The sequence below is a fragment of the Macrosteles quadrilineatus genome, unplaced genomic scaffold, assembly GCF_028750875.1.
Source record: "Macrosteles quadrilineatus isolate MER2022 unplaced genomic scaffold, UCM_ALF_1.0 Scaffold_4__1_contigs__length_99947679, whole genome shotgun sequence".
NCBI lineage: Eukaryota > Metazoa > Arthropoda > Insecta > Hemiptera > Cicadellidae > Macrosteles > Macrosteles quadrilineatus.
The window spans coordinates 66,610,952-66,627,886 of NW_026542597.1; the positions used below are offsets into that span (position 1 = coordinate 66,610,952).

The window sequence follows — 16,935 nt, forward strand, 5'->3', positions numbered from 1 at the left end:
GCTTCTTCGGTTATATTGGGTAGAGTATAGGTTAATCACCGTGTAATGGTATTGGCTTACTGTGCAAGTAGTTTCGAAGTACTGTAATTAAATTTGAATTGATTTCAATACGTTTTTTCTGCGTGTTCTTTGATGTGTTCTTGTTTCATGTGAATGCGCAGCCCCTTGCTTGCTGTGAAAGCGCAATATTTTAAGCCACCATTTGTTTCAGTAATGGTTTTGTTGAGCGAATACTTAAAAATAACTTTTGCAGCTGACAATAGCAAGAGAGCAATATGAAATATATGGTGAAAGCTTTCTTTGGCAGCTATGATTCAATGGATTTTAAATGTTGCATTTCCGCAGGCCCATATCTATTCGGCTGGTTACTCCTACCTTAAAAAATATTTCCGTGAGTGGCAGCACGAGTGAATCATCACCCCATGAATAAAACTCCGTATGAAGGAGGACCCAATACCTCCCCGTCACGGAAATCACCGCTAAATGCGGCGCTGGCGAACGTATTTCGGCGGGAAAGGCGATATTTTCCCGCGAGAACCTCCTCCCGACACGATCCCCTGGGGTTCCGCGGACGATGGGAGATGTTCGTGCTTACTACCGTCCGGCCGATAGTATCAGCACAACTCCCGGAATGGCCGATATCGCGCGTAATATCACCTGGGAGCCGATATAGCCTTGGCCGTAATGCCGACACGGACCTTGGTGCACCGGAGACCTTGAACCGACGCCAAATGTCACGCCGTGTCCGAGTATTAATTACTTAATACTGGTCGCCAGATTGCTTTTTGATACTTCACGATGGTTACGTGTCGGCATTGTTGTGGTTGACGCTTGTGCAGGTTGGAGTTGCAGTGGCACTACCAGAGCGTGAAGTATTGCATAGCATTTGTACTGTTTGTACAATTTATTTATTGGGTTAGCTTGAAAAACTTATGAAATTTCATGTGGTTCTTGCATACGTTCTCGAAGTGAAGGGGCTATCGCATGTTTAGGCTATGTACAGGACCTCAGTATCCAAAAGTCAAGAGTGCATGCGTATATGCCCATGGGATTTTAAAAGACCGATATTGAAATTTGCAACGTAACGAACTAACAAACTAACTTTAAAGACAAATGTTTGCATTTAAAGACTTCCTGGGAAACATACTTTATCTCACGTGATCATAAGCTCTTCTCAGTTTGGCTATCACAAATATCGATCTTAAAAACCTTTATGTGTAACCAAAGTTTGGAAAGAAAGTTTGCCTTGTAACTGCCATTCATACTGTTCTCTTTGCATTACCATCACTATATTAATATGCACTGTTCAACTTATATTTTTCCCATTTCACTAATACCACAATCTACGATAGTAAATAGTGCTGCCAATCTCACCAATAGAAGGGACTCAATGAGACTGTCGGTCGTTATTCAACCGGGCAAAAAGATTTATCGACGAATGCCAGTTGTGGGTGGCTTGTTCAGTGGTGGATTTATAGTCAATGAAGTGGACATTATACTGCAGTTGACCTCGATGAATCGCATTTAACCTCTCGTTTCGGGTCGAGGACATCTGGTTTGGTAGTTGGTGCATTTTTCAGCGAGTTCTGGTGGCTTGTCAGGTAGATGCGGGATGGACACGGACGGAAGCTCTTGTCGATTTCCGACATGCACTCAGCTTAGTGGAGATTACAGTAGTGCATGCACGAGTTTAATGGATGGAATAAGGAAAAAGTGTCTTAAATAGTCTTAAGACTGTAGTTCGTCGCTACAGTGAATCTAAGTAAATAGCTATTCCAGTAAGTTCATCTTTGCTAAATGAAAGATGACTGGATAAATGTATCAACAAGGGTTTTTTGATACTTGTGAAGAAAAAAAACACACCTTTCTGGATCACCATCCAGAATGACTATGTCGTTTTACATCGTCAGCATTTACCTTGAAGTTTGCAGGTTTTGATCATTTGTAAATACACTCAATAGGCCTAGTTATAGTGTTAAAGACTACAGATCAAACTCCACAGTAAATCTTTTTAGTGAACTCCCAAAATATTTATCAAACAACGTCAATAGATTTTGTAAATGTAAAGTTTTCCATGTTGATTGACAAATTTTTGCCTATTTTAAATTGCACCTTTGATAGTACCCGCGCAATTTAATGACTCAACACCTTCAGTTGGCTATCTCAGGTCCTGCAATGGCCTTGCAAGCAGAAGGGAACCGCTATTGTCGCAACAAAGGCAATGAGTCAGGTGTAAGGCGTGTAAATGCCAAAAGGCGTTGCTGTTGCCAGATTCAGCCACCTGTGCCGAGATATCTCAGCCTCGAAGGTGAATCAACGTTCACATTCACGTTCCCACACTCACACTCCCCACTTCACTTGGCTCGGGTTCATTATAATTTGTAATTGTTCATGTGGGCTTATCCACTTAGGCCACGATTGTTCTTTGGGTCTAATGTGGTAGCACGCATAGGGTCCAGATAATCAGGAGGGCTGGGCTGGAGAGCCTTTCTAGATTAGAGATACACGACTGGGATTGAAGTTTGTTTTCGATGTATCGTGATCAAGCGCCTCGAGGCGTTAAGTCGTGCTTGTTAGAAATTTGGGATTAGATCTCATCCTGTGATATTCAATTCAGGAATGCGTATGACAATTTTTACGAAAAGACAAGATTTGTCTTTTTGAGTACTATACTTTGAATAATATACTTCCCAAGTCTCTTCATATACTTCCGTTGAAAACACCCCTCCAACACCCTCTAAACACCCCCGATAGCCGGATGCCAGCTGAAGGGGGTTTGCCGGTCGCAGCATCCATAAGTCAGTCGAAGCCTCGGTCACGACCCAGACGCCGGTTCACACGTTCTTTTCTTGACGGATTACCATCATAAACCAAGCCCGCTGTTGGACGATTAGTGGGCTTTAGTGACGTGGACCGTACTCGCCAACATCTCACATCTCGTATATTTCACAGCCGCTCGGGGTTAATGATGCCCGTCATGTTGGGAACTTTAGGGGTAATACTCGTCCAGATGTTGAGTTCTGTTTATTAAAATTACATGTCATAATAAACCAAAGTTTGCCATCCTGTTAGTCATCTTATGTAGGGTTCAGCTCATATGTCCCAAAATGTTTTCCTCGCTTCTTGAAAATTGCAATGGCAGTTTGCATTCCAATTTGGAAGAAGGAAAATTTTTTGACATTTCACTTCAAATATCAGCAAGTTCAAATTGAAGGGTTTTATTATAATTTCTAGTCGTCACAATGTTTTATTTTTTAACTTTCTTGGAATATCTCTTGGCTTTCACGTTGGATAGTTTAACCTAAATTGGCTCTATATGACATCGTGATTTATTGGATGAGGACCATCTCTATGTGGCGTTTTCAGTACCAAGGCTGAAAGTACTTTCTCACTGGTTTCTGTCGCCAATAGTCCCAAAGGCTTTTTCTTCTTTGTCTGAAACTATGATAACATGTAAAGGAAAAGAAATAACTAACTTGAGTGGGATTGTTTAGCTTTTATCAAAAATTCTCTTACTGATAGCACTTGACAATTAATTGTAACAATAGATATACTAGACTCGAGTAGAAAAAAAGCTTCCTACACAGTACTTAGTCTGTGAAACATTGATTATGTTTAGCTTTTGCGTCATAAAGCAATCACGCGTTTTTCTCTACGGGAAACGAGTCCCCAATAAACAAATATAGCCATCAGTATGACTGGTTTGTTAACCATCCAAACCAAATATGGGACGAAAACAGTGTGGAAGTCGATCGATAAGATATTTTAGTCCGGGAACTCACAAACACTTAACACTAATCCAGCGTGTTGGGCGTTGAGCCAGTCACCAGCCAGGTGATGTGGTATAGTACGTAATCTGACGATGGACACTCAACGTTTGGACACCACCGTTATACCGCACTAACCCACTGCCCCGATCTGGCTTCCCAACCACCAACTAGACAACTAGAAAACTAGAACAATGCTACAACAGAACGTATCAGTTAACAATTAATTGGACCAACCAAATCATTCCTGCCGAAAATTAAGTACTGTTTTTCCTTGTTCATGTTAGCATACAGTTCAAGATGCATCTTTTGGGGATTTTTAGCATAGTTTTGAGTAGTTTATAGGATTCATTGCAATGTGTGATGGTCGTCGTTAATTTATTGTGGTTTACGTTATTTACGAGGCCAATTAGCGGAGAATTTTGGTTGAAAAAGCCCAAAGTAAGTAGTCTTGTTTTTATTATAGGATATACTGCCAGCCTAAAATGATAGTGTCTTGGACTTCAGTGAGGGAGGAAAGTAAAAACCTTGGTAGGGAGTGAGCCTTTTGATGAATTGAAATACAGCACAGCTTATTGTGTCAAATTTGACAAAACCCTACAAAATAAGCATACGATTTATTTCTAAGTATGAAAGCTGTCACGAATAGCATCCAACCCAGACATCCTACTATAACATGGCCATTTCTATTTGTAAATTCGTCTAAGACTATGGCATGGTGTTTTCGTCTGCAATTGTATATCTTCCAGCGTGCTACGACAATCTCAAAGCATCAATTCAGCTGCTCTGCCACTTGCAGCCAACGTTTTTTAATGACTCAATGAAGAAGATAAGGTCATTTCCCACGTGGAGAAAGGCAGCTGCACTTGTGAATAGTTTCAGCAGAGTTTAGACATCAGAGGCGTCTCACCGCTCGTCCGTTGAAAGAGGCGGATGTTTATTTTCGATTCCGAGTTCTTTTAATACTCTCTTAGATCTCTCCATTTAAAACTTTCCACGGATTCCGATAGTATCGGATGAACATAATACCGACAGTGATATGGGTATGATTTTGTAATTTAGGATAATTTTAGTTTGCCAATTAACGTTGTAGCGTTTTGATGAAGGTTGTGTTAATTTGCCTCTGAAGATGAAAGGATCTCGAAATGTTAGCATACTCGGTACGTAATCAAAGACCACGGAATCAATCCCTGAAAAGTCTTTAACGTAGTTGATAGCATTTTTAAAAACATCTTCCAGTTGAACATTGTTTATTCTGTTAATTACTGAACTGTTAGTCTTCACAATGTGGGAAATGAAGTCTTCACGACAATTCAGTGAAGAAATAATGGGGATCGGTACTATAGAAACATAACCTCACCTGGTAGAGGAAGTAGCCTCGGGAGTCTTAGCTTTGGTTAATTGTTTTCCTTGCTTTAGAGGATCTTGTAATGTAGCCAACACTTTAGCATACCATTGTGGTTTCATTTTCACCCACAAGTCCGTCTACAGAAGTAGTTACTGTATTTGCTATCGGTGTAACGCTCATGCCTTCAGGTTGGATGTGATTGATTTTCCCCTTGCGTTTAAATAGCTTATAAAGCCATCACTAGCACTTCAATCAGCCTTAGAAGCAGTTATTCATTGTTTGTTATCGGTGCAACTCTCTTGCCGTAGACTTATATCACAAAGCCGCCACTTTCACACCTACCATTGCCGATACATGTTTTGCCCACTCCTAGTCCCTATAGTGGTTATTGTTGGAGATGCTGCTCTCTCTGTGTTTTTTACGCTAGTTTTCGCGTGCGTGTCGCTGCCAGGTGTAATAGTTTAATGAGCGGCCACTTGACGGCGCTGCAGCAACAATTAGCGGTTTGTGTGTTGTGTTCTTGTTTCTCCCGTCTAATTGTTTGTTGTTTTGTCTGTGTGCAGGTCAGGCGATCTCGCCTCTGTTGCTCTCGCGCCCGCCCTGGGCTTCTCTCATCCTTTGCCAGGTAATATATTTGACCTATTACACTCTAAGTGGATACAATTTAGTGTTTATAGTTTATATTTCGTTACTTGCAGTGTGTATTTGTGGTGTTTTGCATTTGAGGGTTTTTACGTCAAAGCGACGTTTTATATCAGCGACTCCCAATGCTGTTTGTTGATTAATTGTCAACGTCAAGAGTGTAGATACCATTATCAAGCCGATTGGATAAAGAGTCAATATAAAATGTCAAACTGTTCAGTAGGGTCTACTGTCTTATTTGGTAAGTGATGTGGTATACAATATTTTGAAGAGTTCATCTAGTTATACTGTACAGAATTTTACATAAGCATGTTTCGCAAACATTCATGTAACAATTTATTGATACTGAAGATTAGTTTTGTAGTTTACGTTACTCAAAAGATAGTTTCCGAATTTCGTACCTACTTTTAAGACAGCGATGCACTTAGGAGTGTATTTAATGCGGAACATGAATGCAGGCTGAGTGTACAATGGATTGAAATGATTCGTACGGCCTTTACCAACTAAGACCAGTTTATTCTTATCCAAGAATATTTTATTGAAAGCCCCAATGATTATGGACTTGTGTCCAATTCGAACTATCATATGCTACTACCTTTTTGGAATCGACCCGCGGCCTGATTTGAAGACTATCTCTGTGAAGCTCAGCTACGAGATCGCATGGTGCGAAGTGTTAATTTGTAAACAACTTTGGTATTAGGTACAAGGAATCCTTGATGGTGAAGAGTGTAGGTAGAGAATGAAGCAAGAAGATGAAGGATGGTAGAGTTTGTAGACGTGCACGATGTAGCAGAGATGGAGCTCTAGCTATGCGGCGCTGGTCGGTGGTCGGCCCAAGGCAATTACAAGCCTAGGACCCTCATAATAGCGGGTCTGGTTATCTCGGTTTTTGTGAACACGTGTGGTTTGGAGCCCAAGGACGTTCAAGGTCCTTTGGCTTCATCCAGCATCCAGCCCTCCTCCCCCTTCCCCTTCTACCATCCTATTGTAGGAGGAACCGGGCGCTTCAACTAGAAACGCCAGAGTTAAATCACTCGTCTTGCATAATGATTTACTGTATACCCATCGGCGTTTAATATTTTCCAACTCTGACAGTAGGCCGCCTTGAAAGAATTCTCCTGGTACTATGATAGACCCACATTAATGTATAGTTGCTAATTCAGTAGTGTTAATAACATAAAGCCATTCCGATCTTTCAAATCTCATGGTGACTTGTACGGTGAATAGGATTGAGAAACTATTTATTATGTCTAGAGCCACTTTCATATTTATAATCAATGCTTTAATCTCTGTTATTCAGGTCAATATTTTCAAACTATTGCTAATCAAACGTGTTGTCAATCATCTATGGTGTGGAACATTTGTTAGCAAATGAGTTTTGGCCATGGAAAGCTATATTTTACGTCAAACTATTGGGTAACACTTTGGATAGTATGTTATTGGACGAATGTTTTGGTATGAAGAGTGACGGGGCAGTAGACATATTGTAGGACAATATTGTTTGTTCCTTAAGTAATCTTGTACAAGAAACCTTGCATTGTCCGCTAGCTGTATAACTTAAATGCCGACACGCAAACATAATAGGCAATACAAATGCAATTAACTTAATACATTTAAACGGTTTTACGTAAGGCTATGCATGAATTATGAATTATTCTATTCAAATCATACAACCTATTCTTTTATATTGGTTTAATTGCGTTACAATTATTTCTGTAGTTAAATAATTTTTATGCTCAATTGAGTTCCATCAGTCTATATTATACTAGACTATGCAGGGAAAAGGTTACGGTAAAAATTGTTAATGTTCATACTGAAATGTGTATTGCACATCGATGTGTCTAGCTTTCGATTTGAATAGACCGGGCCCGATGAAAAATAAGAACACTCTTCTTACTGCAATGTGTATTGCCTTGAAGAATGTGTCTATAGCTGTCGATTTGAATAGACCGGGCCCGATGAAAAATAAGAACACTGTTCTTACTGCAATGTGTATTGCCTTGAAGAATGTGTCTAGCTTTCGGTTTAGATGGACAATGACTGAAAATAAATACACTTTGTTTTCCTTATGGTATTATTAAGTAACAGCCGAGTGCTGTGTTAAATTGCAAGCTCGTTTGAAGGTTATCCGTATCTGTTTCGTTTCCTTCCCAGTTTCCCCAGATAGCGGGGATTTGTTACCCGGCCCGGCGGTAAAGCGGGTATTTTATCTCTCGCCAAAACAGTGTTATCCAACTTGGATCTCGTAGGACTTGTGGTTACGCGGGAGGACAAGAAACGTCCTTGACCTTGGTCACGTGACCCGGGGTCAGCTACGGTGGAGGGGGTTTAGCACCTCGTAACGGTACGGACTGACCCCGCTGATGGCGATATCACCCACACACACACAATACTGGCACACGCCTCGGCCCGCGCTGGTTAGGTGGGGGATATGATGAGCACAGGTAATGGAGTCAATAAATAAACTAATGGTTATTGATGACACCACCCTTGCAACTGTTTGTAGACACTGTACATCATTGAGGGCAATATCTATGTTTTATGCGGGAAAGTGAAACAAAATAAATAGATGTGAACACTTCCATGGCCGTTTACAGGAAATGTATCTGGGCTGGACCTTGTTGTCGAGATGTGTTTGAATTTTGACGTTTTGGAGACGTTGCTGTTCTCCAGGCGCAGCTCCAGTAACGAAGACATGACATAAACTATTTCAAAGTTAAGATGTAGTTTGTGATCTACTGGATCTACGATCTACGCCCTGATTTTGGATAACTCCATCTTCAAAACGTGACCGTTCAAATACAGCTAGACAAAACGGTTTAATCTAGAAGACTACGAGTATTCAAAGACAACCAATCTTACACAATTTTCTTACAGGACTTGTTAACGATATTTCACTAGGCACTCTACAGTATTAATCACGTGAGTTATTTAGTTGATAATACCATGAAAGTCGGCCAGTGAGGTAATTTATGTTTATTTTTGGTTGTTGTTGTTTACTTTATGGTTGTGTGTTTGTACAGGTAGACGTGATGAGATGAAATGCCGGCGGTACAGCCCGCCACCGCCATGTCACAGCGACGCCACAGCAGCGCCTCCTCGGACACCGGCTCCGACCATGGACTGGCCTCGCCCTCCCGTCACGTCAGTACAATTTTATTATAATACAATGAACGGTAGTACAGTATCCTAGTAGTGTTTAAAGGTCTAGGACTTGGGGTTGAACTGAATATTTTCTACGAGATAATGTTATTACCTGATGATTCAATCCCATCTTATCTAGGAGGAAGCTAAATCTCGTGTCTTCCAGGGGCATTGCCACAGTATTGATCTTACGTTATAAGTTACATGATCATTTACGTTTACTAGTTTTGATTATTTCTTCAAGAAGTTGCAATCCTTTAGAAGGTGACTCCGTTTTTGTGAACATAATTCAAATTAGATGTGATAGTTAAGTAATCACGGTACTACTGCCCAAACAAATTTGTCCTGAACTGGGTGCCTTTCGGAATAAATTCTCAAGGACTTTTTCAACACCCGTAGCTAGTGTTGAAGTCCATTTGTGGTGGTGTAGAAGGTATTTGTCAACAACCAGCGCACAGCCACAGCGTGGTCTGGTAGGTCTACACGTAAGCTGTTGCTTGCTGGTCCCACAGTCCTGGTATTTGCAAGCCCACGGCGCCGTCGACCGTGGTTCCTGTGGCCCCGGAAACACCGCCCTCGCCCTGCCCCGACTCATGACCTACTGCGTCGCGGTTCACTCCATACTCTCACACACTACGCTACCTATAATACCCATACTGTGTACACAACGTCATGCAGTTTCTTCCTAATGTTGGATAGTGACATTAGTATGGTATGTTTCATAACCAGATGTGTTGTAGGCGGGTAGGCCTATAAATTTGTTTGTATAAAAATGTTTCTCCAGTAAATGGTTTGGAACTCTGAACAGCCCAAACAATGATGGGTGGCGTAATTTGATCAAGTTCTCTGCAAAAGTCGAGTTTGCCTTGCAGGTACTGAAGTTGAAAAATAACATAAGTTCAGCACAAAGATAATTTTGTTTTTGTATTCACAGACGTTTTACATAGATCACTACATTATTCTATATACTAAGAATAGGCAAGTCTAAATAATCATGAGGCAGGGAAACAAATAACTGAAAACAGCAGTCGATGTAATTTCTTGATCTATTGAGTGTCTCTATTAGGTCTTGATGTACAGGTTCGCTGCTCTGCTATTGAAATTTGCCCGATGCTAATTGAGAGGATACCTTAGAGCACTTTACCTAAAATATTGTAATCAACCCAACCTAGTTCTGTTTACACAGGAAATTTTCAATAATGGTTAATTCAAGGGCATTTATTTGAAAAATTATATTTTACAATTGATATGCCTGAAAAATATAGTCCCCTTGCAGATATGTTGTAAATTTTACCACTGACTACTTGCAGCTTCAAAACAAAAAAGTCAAACTGAAAGAAAGTCGACCCTTCACCAATTATAGGGCCTAACAACGAATTAGTTGTGACAGTTCATTATCACAATATTATCCCACAGCAAATATTTCACTAAAGCTGGGTGCCTTTCAAAATATCAAGGACTTTTTTCAACTTGTAAATTTTTCCACATTCATTATTTTTTTTTATCTTGTGTTAACTAAGTTTGACTTTGTGTAGCCTAACACTGAATATCATGTTTACAGACATCGCAAGAGAACATTGCGATCATCCCTACCAGAACGACCAAAGTAGTGGCTTCCAAGCCAGCCGCCAATCCGCTGCAGTTTGTGAAGGTGGGGCCCTGCGACCTCTCCCGCTACGCCCAGGAACAGCTGAAGAAGGCCGAGGAGGTCAAGAAGGTCAAACCTGAGCGCAGGGATGAAGCCGAGGACTGGCAATCGGTTTGTCAAACTTCTTAATATCTCAAATGAAAACTGTGATTGTCTTTTGCTATAGATGTGTGGAATCCTTATGTGAATCATTAACTGAAGTCAAATGAAAGTTGTGCATGTTGAAACAACCTCTTAAGTTTGGACGCCATTAGTAGGAGCCACGACCCTCCTTGAGCAAAAACTAAATTTTTGTTGTTGTTGAATGCCAAAGCAGACAGTTAAAAAACTTACTGTGGTATATATTTGTGTGATTTAACTTTTTTGATATAGTGAACTAACTGTATTCTTATAGTGAACCCATCATCTAATAATACAAACTAGTGTACATGTTGCTCGAATTCGAGCAATAACAAAGTATTACAGGAGTTATTTAAGATTGAATAACAGTCATATTTACAATGAGTTTAAAAGATCAACTCAAATATTACCGTTGTGTAACTCAGACCCTGTTTATCTTCGTTATTGATAAACCTAAAGCATTCCGGACGGTTCTCTCCTTCTCAAAATGCCTCGCTGTCCAGGCAACACAGGCCATAATAGAGGGCCAATTGAGAACGAAAAGTCGTTTTGGTGTAGTGTTAGGGCGCATTTGTAACCTAGTGTCCAGGTTCAGGTTCAGCCTGTGATTAGTTAAGCCTTTACGCGCCACTGTTCTGTAGCTGCGGTCGTTATCACGATTGCGCTTCCTGTCTAGGTTTTGTTGTCGTTGCGTCAGAGACATTTAAAAGGAATAAACAACAAATAATAAACAAATTATAGCTACACAAAACAACGATAAATGCACAAATTTAAGTTACAATCATGCTAACACAATCCATCATAGCGACACAAAACAACGATAAATAGACAAATTTAAGATACAACCATACTAACACGAACCGTCTTGGGGGTTATGTTTACACAAACTCAAATAGTAAATAAATGTACTCAATGTGTTTCATTGAATTAAAAAGTAAATAACAGCAATAAAATTATACAGCTGATCAAAATGTAAACAATTATGTTCTTCATATGGATAACATGGGAACTTTCAAAGCCACTGGGGCAGAGCCCAAGGGACTTTTCAAAAATGTAAGGCCAGTTTGCAAATCTACGCGACACACTCTTTCCAATGAGACGTCAATGGATAAAATCGGTTAAGAAATGGCGGAGGAGTTCAACCGACAAACTTTCGTGTAGCGTATTAATTATATAGATTGAAGGTTATTCTTTATTTTTTGAAGAACAATATTTTTCCTATTAGTATATTTCTCAAGGATAAGAAAGCAATTGGTTCAGCTATGAGTTGATCTTATTTGATTGTAACAATGAATATCCCAAACATTTTTTGTCAAAATATATAGTTGTCATTCTTTATATAGACAATTTCAACTGCTCAGTTAGTGTTCTATTTACTGCATTTTTAAAGAGGACCAACATAAATCATTGAATAAAACAGTGCCTCATATAATGTTAAAACTGTATCAGGCAATACAATAATTTAACACGTTCACTGCTAAAGGAAATTATAAAATCGAATCGTATTGCTAAAAAACTTTATTGTTGTATAACATTCCTTTTTGTGTCCCTATTGAAATACAATATTATATAATACGATCGGAAGTGAATATGACGTCAAAAAGTGACGTCATAATAATGGGTCAGTACTGACCCATCAGGAGCCAGAGTCAGAAAAAATGGAAATGTCACTGAATACATTATATATGTCACTAAAAATATATGTTCTAAAGATATATGTAGTCATTATGATAAAATAACCAACATAAAAAAGTATATCAATTGATTGGAATTGATTATGACTTAATAATGTGACGTCATATACATGGGTCAGTGCTGACCCATCAAGAACCGGAGTATAAAAAATTTAAATATTAAACAAAAATGAGAGATATAAAAAATTTGAAATGTTAATATTATTGAAATAAAATAATTTAAAAGTAAATTGAAATTGAATATGACGTCATAAAGCACAAAAAAGTAGCAAAGCGAGGAGCGTTCACAGTAATGTGGGTCAGTACCAACCCAGCCGCCACGGCGGGAGCGAGACGCGGGAACCAACTCAACGGTGAACAAAGCAAGTCACACACTACACGCTAACGTGGTGTAGGTCCACCTTCGATTGACGCAGTGCTAGGCTAGCACTGAGCAACATATTGATTCACTGCAGTGTGGGTTAGTACTGACCCGGCAGCATGAGCGATTCGATCGCCGTGGGTCAGTACTGACCCACCCGCAGCGAACGTGTTAATGTAAACAATATATTCATCTTTGCATATAGCAATCATTGACTTCATTTTTCCTACCTCTTTATTCAGTGATTTTATATAATATCAAATTCAACACTTTGTCAAGGCTTCTCAAACAGATGCTTCCACACCACCCATGCACTGATTTTAAAATAAAATCCACTTTTTTACAAAATCATATTAGGTTGAGATCGCTCACACAACTAAGTGCACAGTTTGTAATAGTGTTGTTTTCTTTACTTACAGAACTTGGATAACTGGAAAGTTTCACGAAGGAAGCGACAGGAACACATCATCGAGCGAGTGGTCGAGGTGAAGAAGTTGGAGTTGGAAGAACATGATCGCAACCGACGCAGGAGTAAGACGTTCAATGAGATGCTCGAAGAAAGGTATTGGAACATTTCTGTCAAATTCTTGATTAAAAGGTATTAGTGAGTAATATTAAATTTTTGTTTGTTTTCTGTTTGGTAGATGTAATACTATTTTGTTTCCTCTTTGTCAGGACCTCCAAAGGACGAAAGACAAGTCTTCCAGTCTACAAAGATGACGATAACGATCTCAGCGATTTGGGTCTTTCTACACAGAAAAACAGGGAAAATGGAGATGACAACGTTTTTGATGATTGCAAGGTCAGTGATGGGTTAATGATATAGTTTTGCACTGATTTTATTGTGAAGAATTTTAATTGGCGAGATTCTTGAAAATAATGATTTAGAGCTATAATGGTTATTATTTGTAGCCTATTATTAAAAAAGTGTTGATTAGGAGTTTTACTGTTTTATGAATTTATAAATATGATTATTCACCACATTCTTGAGTTTGCTCTAGAAAATAAAATAGATCCATTATTACAGATTTAATTTCTGAATCTCTGATTTCCAGAGTACGAGTACCAGCAGGGACAATCTATCCAGTACCAGCAGTAGTGTTGCTAACGGGGAGAACGGAAATTCTGTCAACGGCCACCACGATGAAGAATACACATACGACCGAGCTATACAGAACTACGTCAACTACACAGAGTCAAGAATTAGAGGTCGATCACTCACACCTTCGGAGGATAACTCCAACTTGTCAAACGGACTGGCAAAGAAGTCATCACCCCCCGTACCTGCAAAACCGAGAAGAGGGTCTTGTAAAATAGAAGAAAAACTTACAGAGCTGGAACAGATTAAGAAAAAGTCAATGTCAACAAATGATCTTTCCGAAAACTCAAGGAAACCACTCAGTCTACCTAAAGTGGATATTTCGAAGAGGAAGGAAATGTTTGAAAAAACTCAAGATGAAGACATGTCAAATTCCAAAACCAGATTGTCAGGTGATTTTGGTTCGACCAAAAGCATCCGGGACAGAGTAACATCTTTCAGCAAGGCATCTGAAGATTCACAAGCCAACAAGAAACTTAATAGGATATCTGGAGAGATATCTGTGAAAGATAGGCTGTCCAGCATTGAAAGACAAAACAGCACAGAACAAAACAGTACGTCACCAAAGTCAAATTCAGCCGTGAACGGCACACCAATCACACAATCAGTGAAAGACCGGCTGTCCTCACTTCAGAAATCGTCAGTGAACCAAGCAAAACCTGCGACAGTCCAGAGTCAAGTGACAAAAGAAAAACTCAAAGTAAAAGAAGAACCGATCACAAAAACAGTTAAAAAAGATGATTTGGTTAGCAATAGTGAAAACAATCAAATTAACAGGGTTAAAGAAAACAACAGCAAAAATATTAATCATAGTTACACAAATGGTACCACAAAAGAAGACGAAGTTAGTGACAATATGGAAGAAAAATCTACAAGCAGTCCTTCAGACGAAATGTACGAGTCAAAGCGGCAACAGCACTACAGGCACAGATCATTGGATAGTCTGGATGTAGACTCTAATGACGGTGTAGGAAACGAGTCGTTTGAAAGGGTTCAAAGCCTGGAAGATTTGGACTATTGCCGAAACTATCCTCCGAGCTCTGTGAGTGGTGACACTGACAGAGAAGACAGCGGCATCCACACAGCAGACGTCTCTAGCTCTGTGAGTCAGGCGGACGATTGTGACTTGCACCTTGACGGGGAGTTCCACCAACAACCGACCATTCTCGAGGAAATCAACAAAAACTCTGAGCTGACATCATCTCTTATCGTGAAACAAATAAGCCAGATGAATGTAAGTGGCCCAGTAGTTGAGATCCCGGATGACGTAGTGGCCGGATCGGAGGTTGTGGAGAATTCTTCATGTTTCTTGAAACTTCCTCTCAAGCTTGACTGTGATATGCTCCCGGTAATCCTAGAAAGTCCCTCTGAACCAATCCCACCCGTCGGCTTTGCCGAACTTTTCGCTTCTGACGCCTCTGCTTCTTTAAAAACTTTATCTAGTCATAATCTCCCTCCTAGTCTACCTAACGTTACCGATAGTGTCGAAAGTGATAACATTTCAGTTGAAAAAAGTGTAAATATAAATTGTAAGCCTGAAAAACAACATAAAACAACTCTTGCTGGTGAAGGTGTGACTTCAACTGCTAACTGTGTATCTGTAAATAAATCTGCGAACTCTATTCCTCTCAATCTTTCTGCTGCGGAGGTTGTGCATGATAGCCAAACTGGCGACATTGAGATCTCTCACAAAGTGGAGCTCGATGGAACAACTACTCCGCAGACCAAACCATTTGTGTCTGTTGAATCAGAAATTGTCCGTGAACCTGCAAAGGTGAGTTTTTGTCTCCTAGTTTAAAATTATCTATTGCATGCATTCAAGGTCTAATGAATCTGTTAATGCTTTAGTTGTTCTTGCAATATATAATTTATTCTTCATTTACCAAACTTGTTAAAAAGTTATTTGTTGTCAATATCCTTTTGCTTATAGTCTTTCATAATTGTACCAGTGGGATTTTCAATTATTGATGTTATTCATTCGTTGCATTTTTATCTGAATCCCTATTAAAATTGTTGACATATTTTAGTGTGACCGTGTAGTATTTTGAACATTGTGTGCAAGAAAATCATATACACCCTTTGGACCCTTATATTTATAAATCAAAGATTGACATAAAAGATGTTTCAATGATATTCTTCCACTTAGATATTTGTTGTTATGTAGCAGACACACCATGGACAGTATTTTACTCAGCATCTTAATTTTTCAAAAGTATACTAATGATTAATGGAAAGTCTATGAATTATCTACTTAAATAGAAATAATTTGTAGTTAAAATTGTCGAGTGTAAAATTTATTTTACCATATTTATCTTTTTGAAAAGTGGTTTTCCATTCCCATCCCCTCTGAATATATAGTTGAAATTAACGTAAAAATTTCAAAATGCAGTGCTTTGCAGATAAATATATATAGTTTACAAAATGTAGTTTAAAAGATAAACCTATGAATTACCACAATGAGTAGTAACTCTTTTGTAAACTATATATATTTATCTGTAAAGCACAGAATTTTTAAAAGTTTTAGTTTTGCTTTTTACTGGATATTAAAAGTAACTCTCTTCCCACCTTTCTATTAGCTGCTAATTTTTTTAAGTTCCCCCTGGATTTGAACATGTATTTTATTTGACAGGGACCAAGTCAGAAGACCTATCTTGTTGTTAAAGTGAAGATTATGAATTTAAAGTCTCCTCTGGAGCTTAAAAATTCCTTTCGAGAATAAAGTGTTTGTATCATTATACCTATTATTTGTGAGTATTTTGAAATCTGCTGTAACTTTTGAATTTTCCAATAATACACCTATAACTCACAAAATTGTTTTTATTTGGTAGATTTTGTTTGTAGCTAACTATATTTTTCTGAGCTTAACAAAACTATGCTCTATGTTTCAAAAGCCTTTAACACCCACCAGAAAATTAACAAATGCAATTAGTTTAACAGTCCCAATACTGACATAACTGACACTCAGTATTAAATTTGCTTTTTTGTGAAGGTAACAAGAATATTTGGTTTTACGGTATTTACAAAAATATTTAGTTGAATATTGTGGATTAACTTACCTGCCTAAGGTTTAAAAAAGTATTTCAGCACAGTTCCTCAAGTAACAGTAAACATC

At 38.9% G+C, this 16,935-nt stretch overlaps 1 protein-coding gene across 7 annotated transcripts in view; it reads left to right on the forward strand.

Annotated features, from left to right (window-relative positions):
• LOC128991302 (LIM domain only protein 7) overlaps positions 1 to 16,935 on the forward strand; it is a 108,922-nt gene that overhangs the window by 78,836 nt on the left and 13,151 nt on the right. For 5 of the 7 annotated variants that reach the window (XM_054414087.1, XM_054414092.1, XM_054414088.1 and 2 more), the window contains 6 exons: positions 5,679 to 5,740; positions 8,781 to 8,901; positions 10,463 to 10,660; positions 13,144 to 13,286; positions 13,400 to 13,526; positions 13,780 to 15,597. In XM_054414087.1, coding sequence (XP_054270062.1) covers positions 8,800 to 8,901; positions 10,463 to 10,660; positions 13,144 to 13,286; positions 13,400 to 13,526; positions 13,780 to 15,597 — 2,388 coding nt within the window. In that variant the 5' untranslated portion in view covers positions 5,679 to 5,740; positions 8,781 to 8,799. The remainder of the gene's footprint in view (positions 1 to 5,678; positions 5,741 to 8,780; positions 8,902 to 10,462; positions 10,661 to 13,143; positions 13,287 to 13,399; positions 13,527 to 13,779; positions 15,598 to 16,935) is intronic. The other 2 variants (XM_054414093.1, XM_054414091.1) reach the window with 2 other exon arrangements.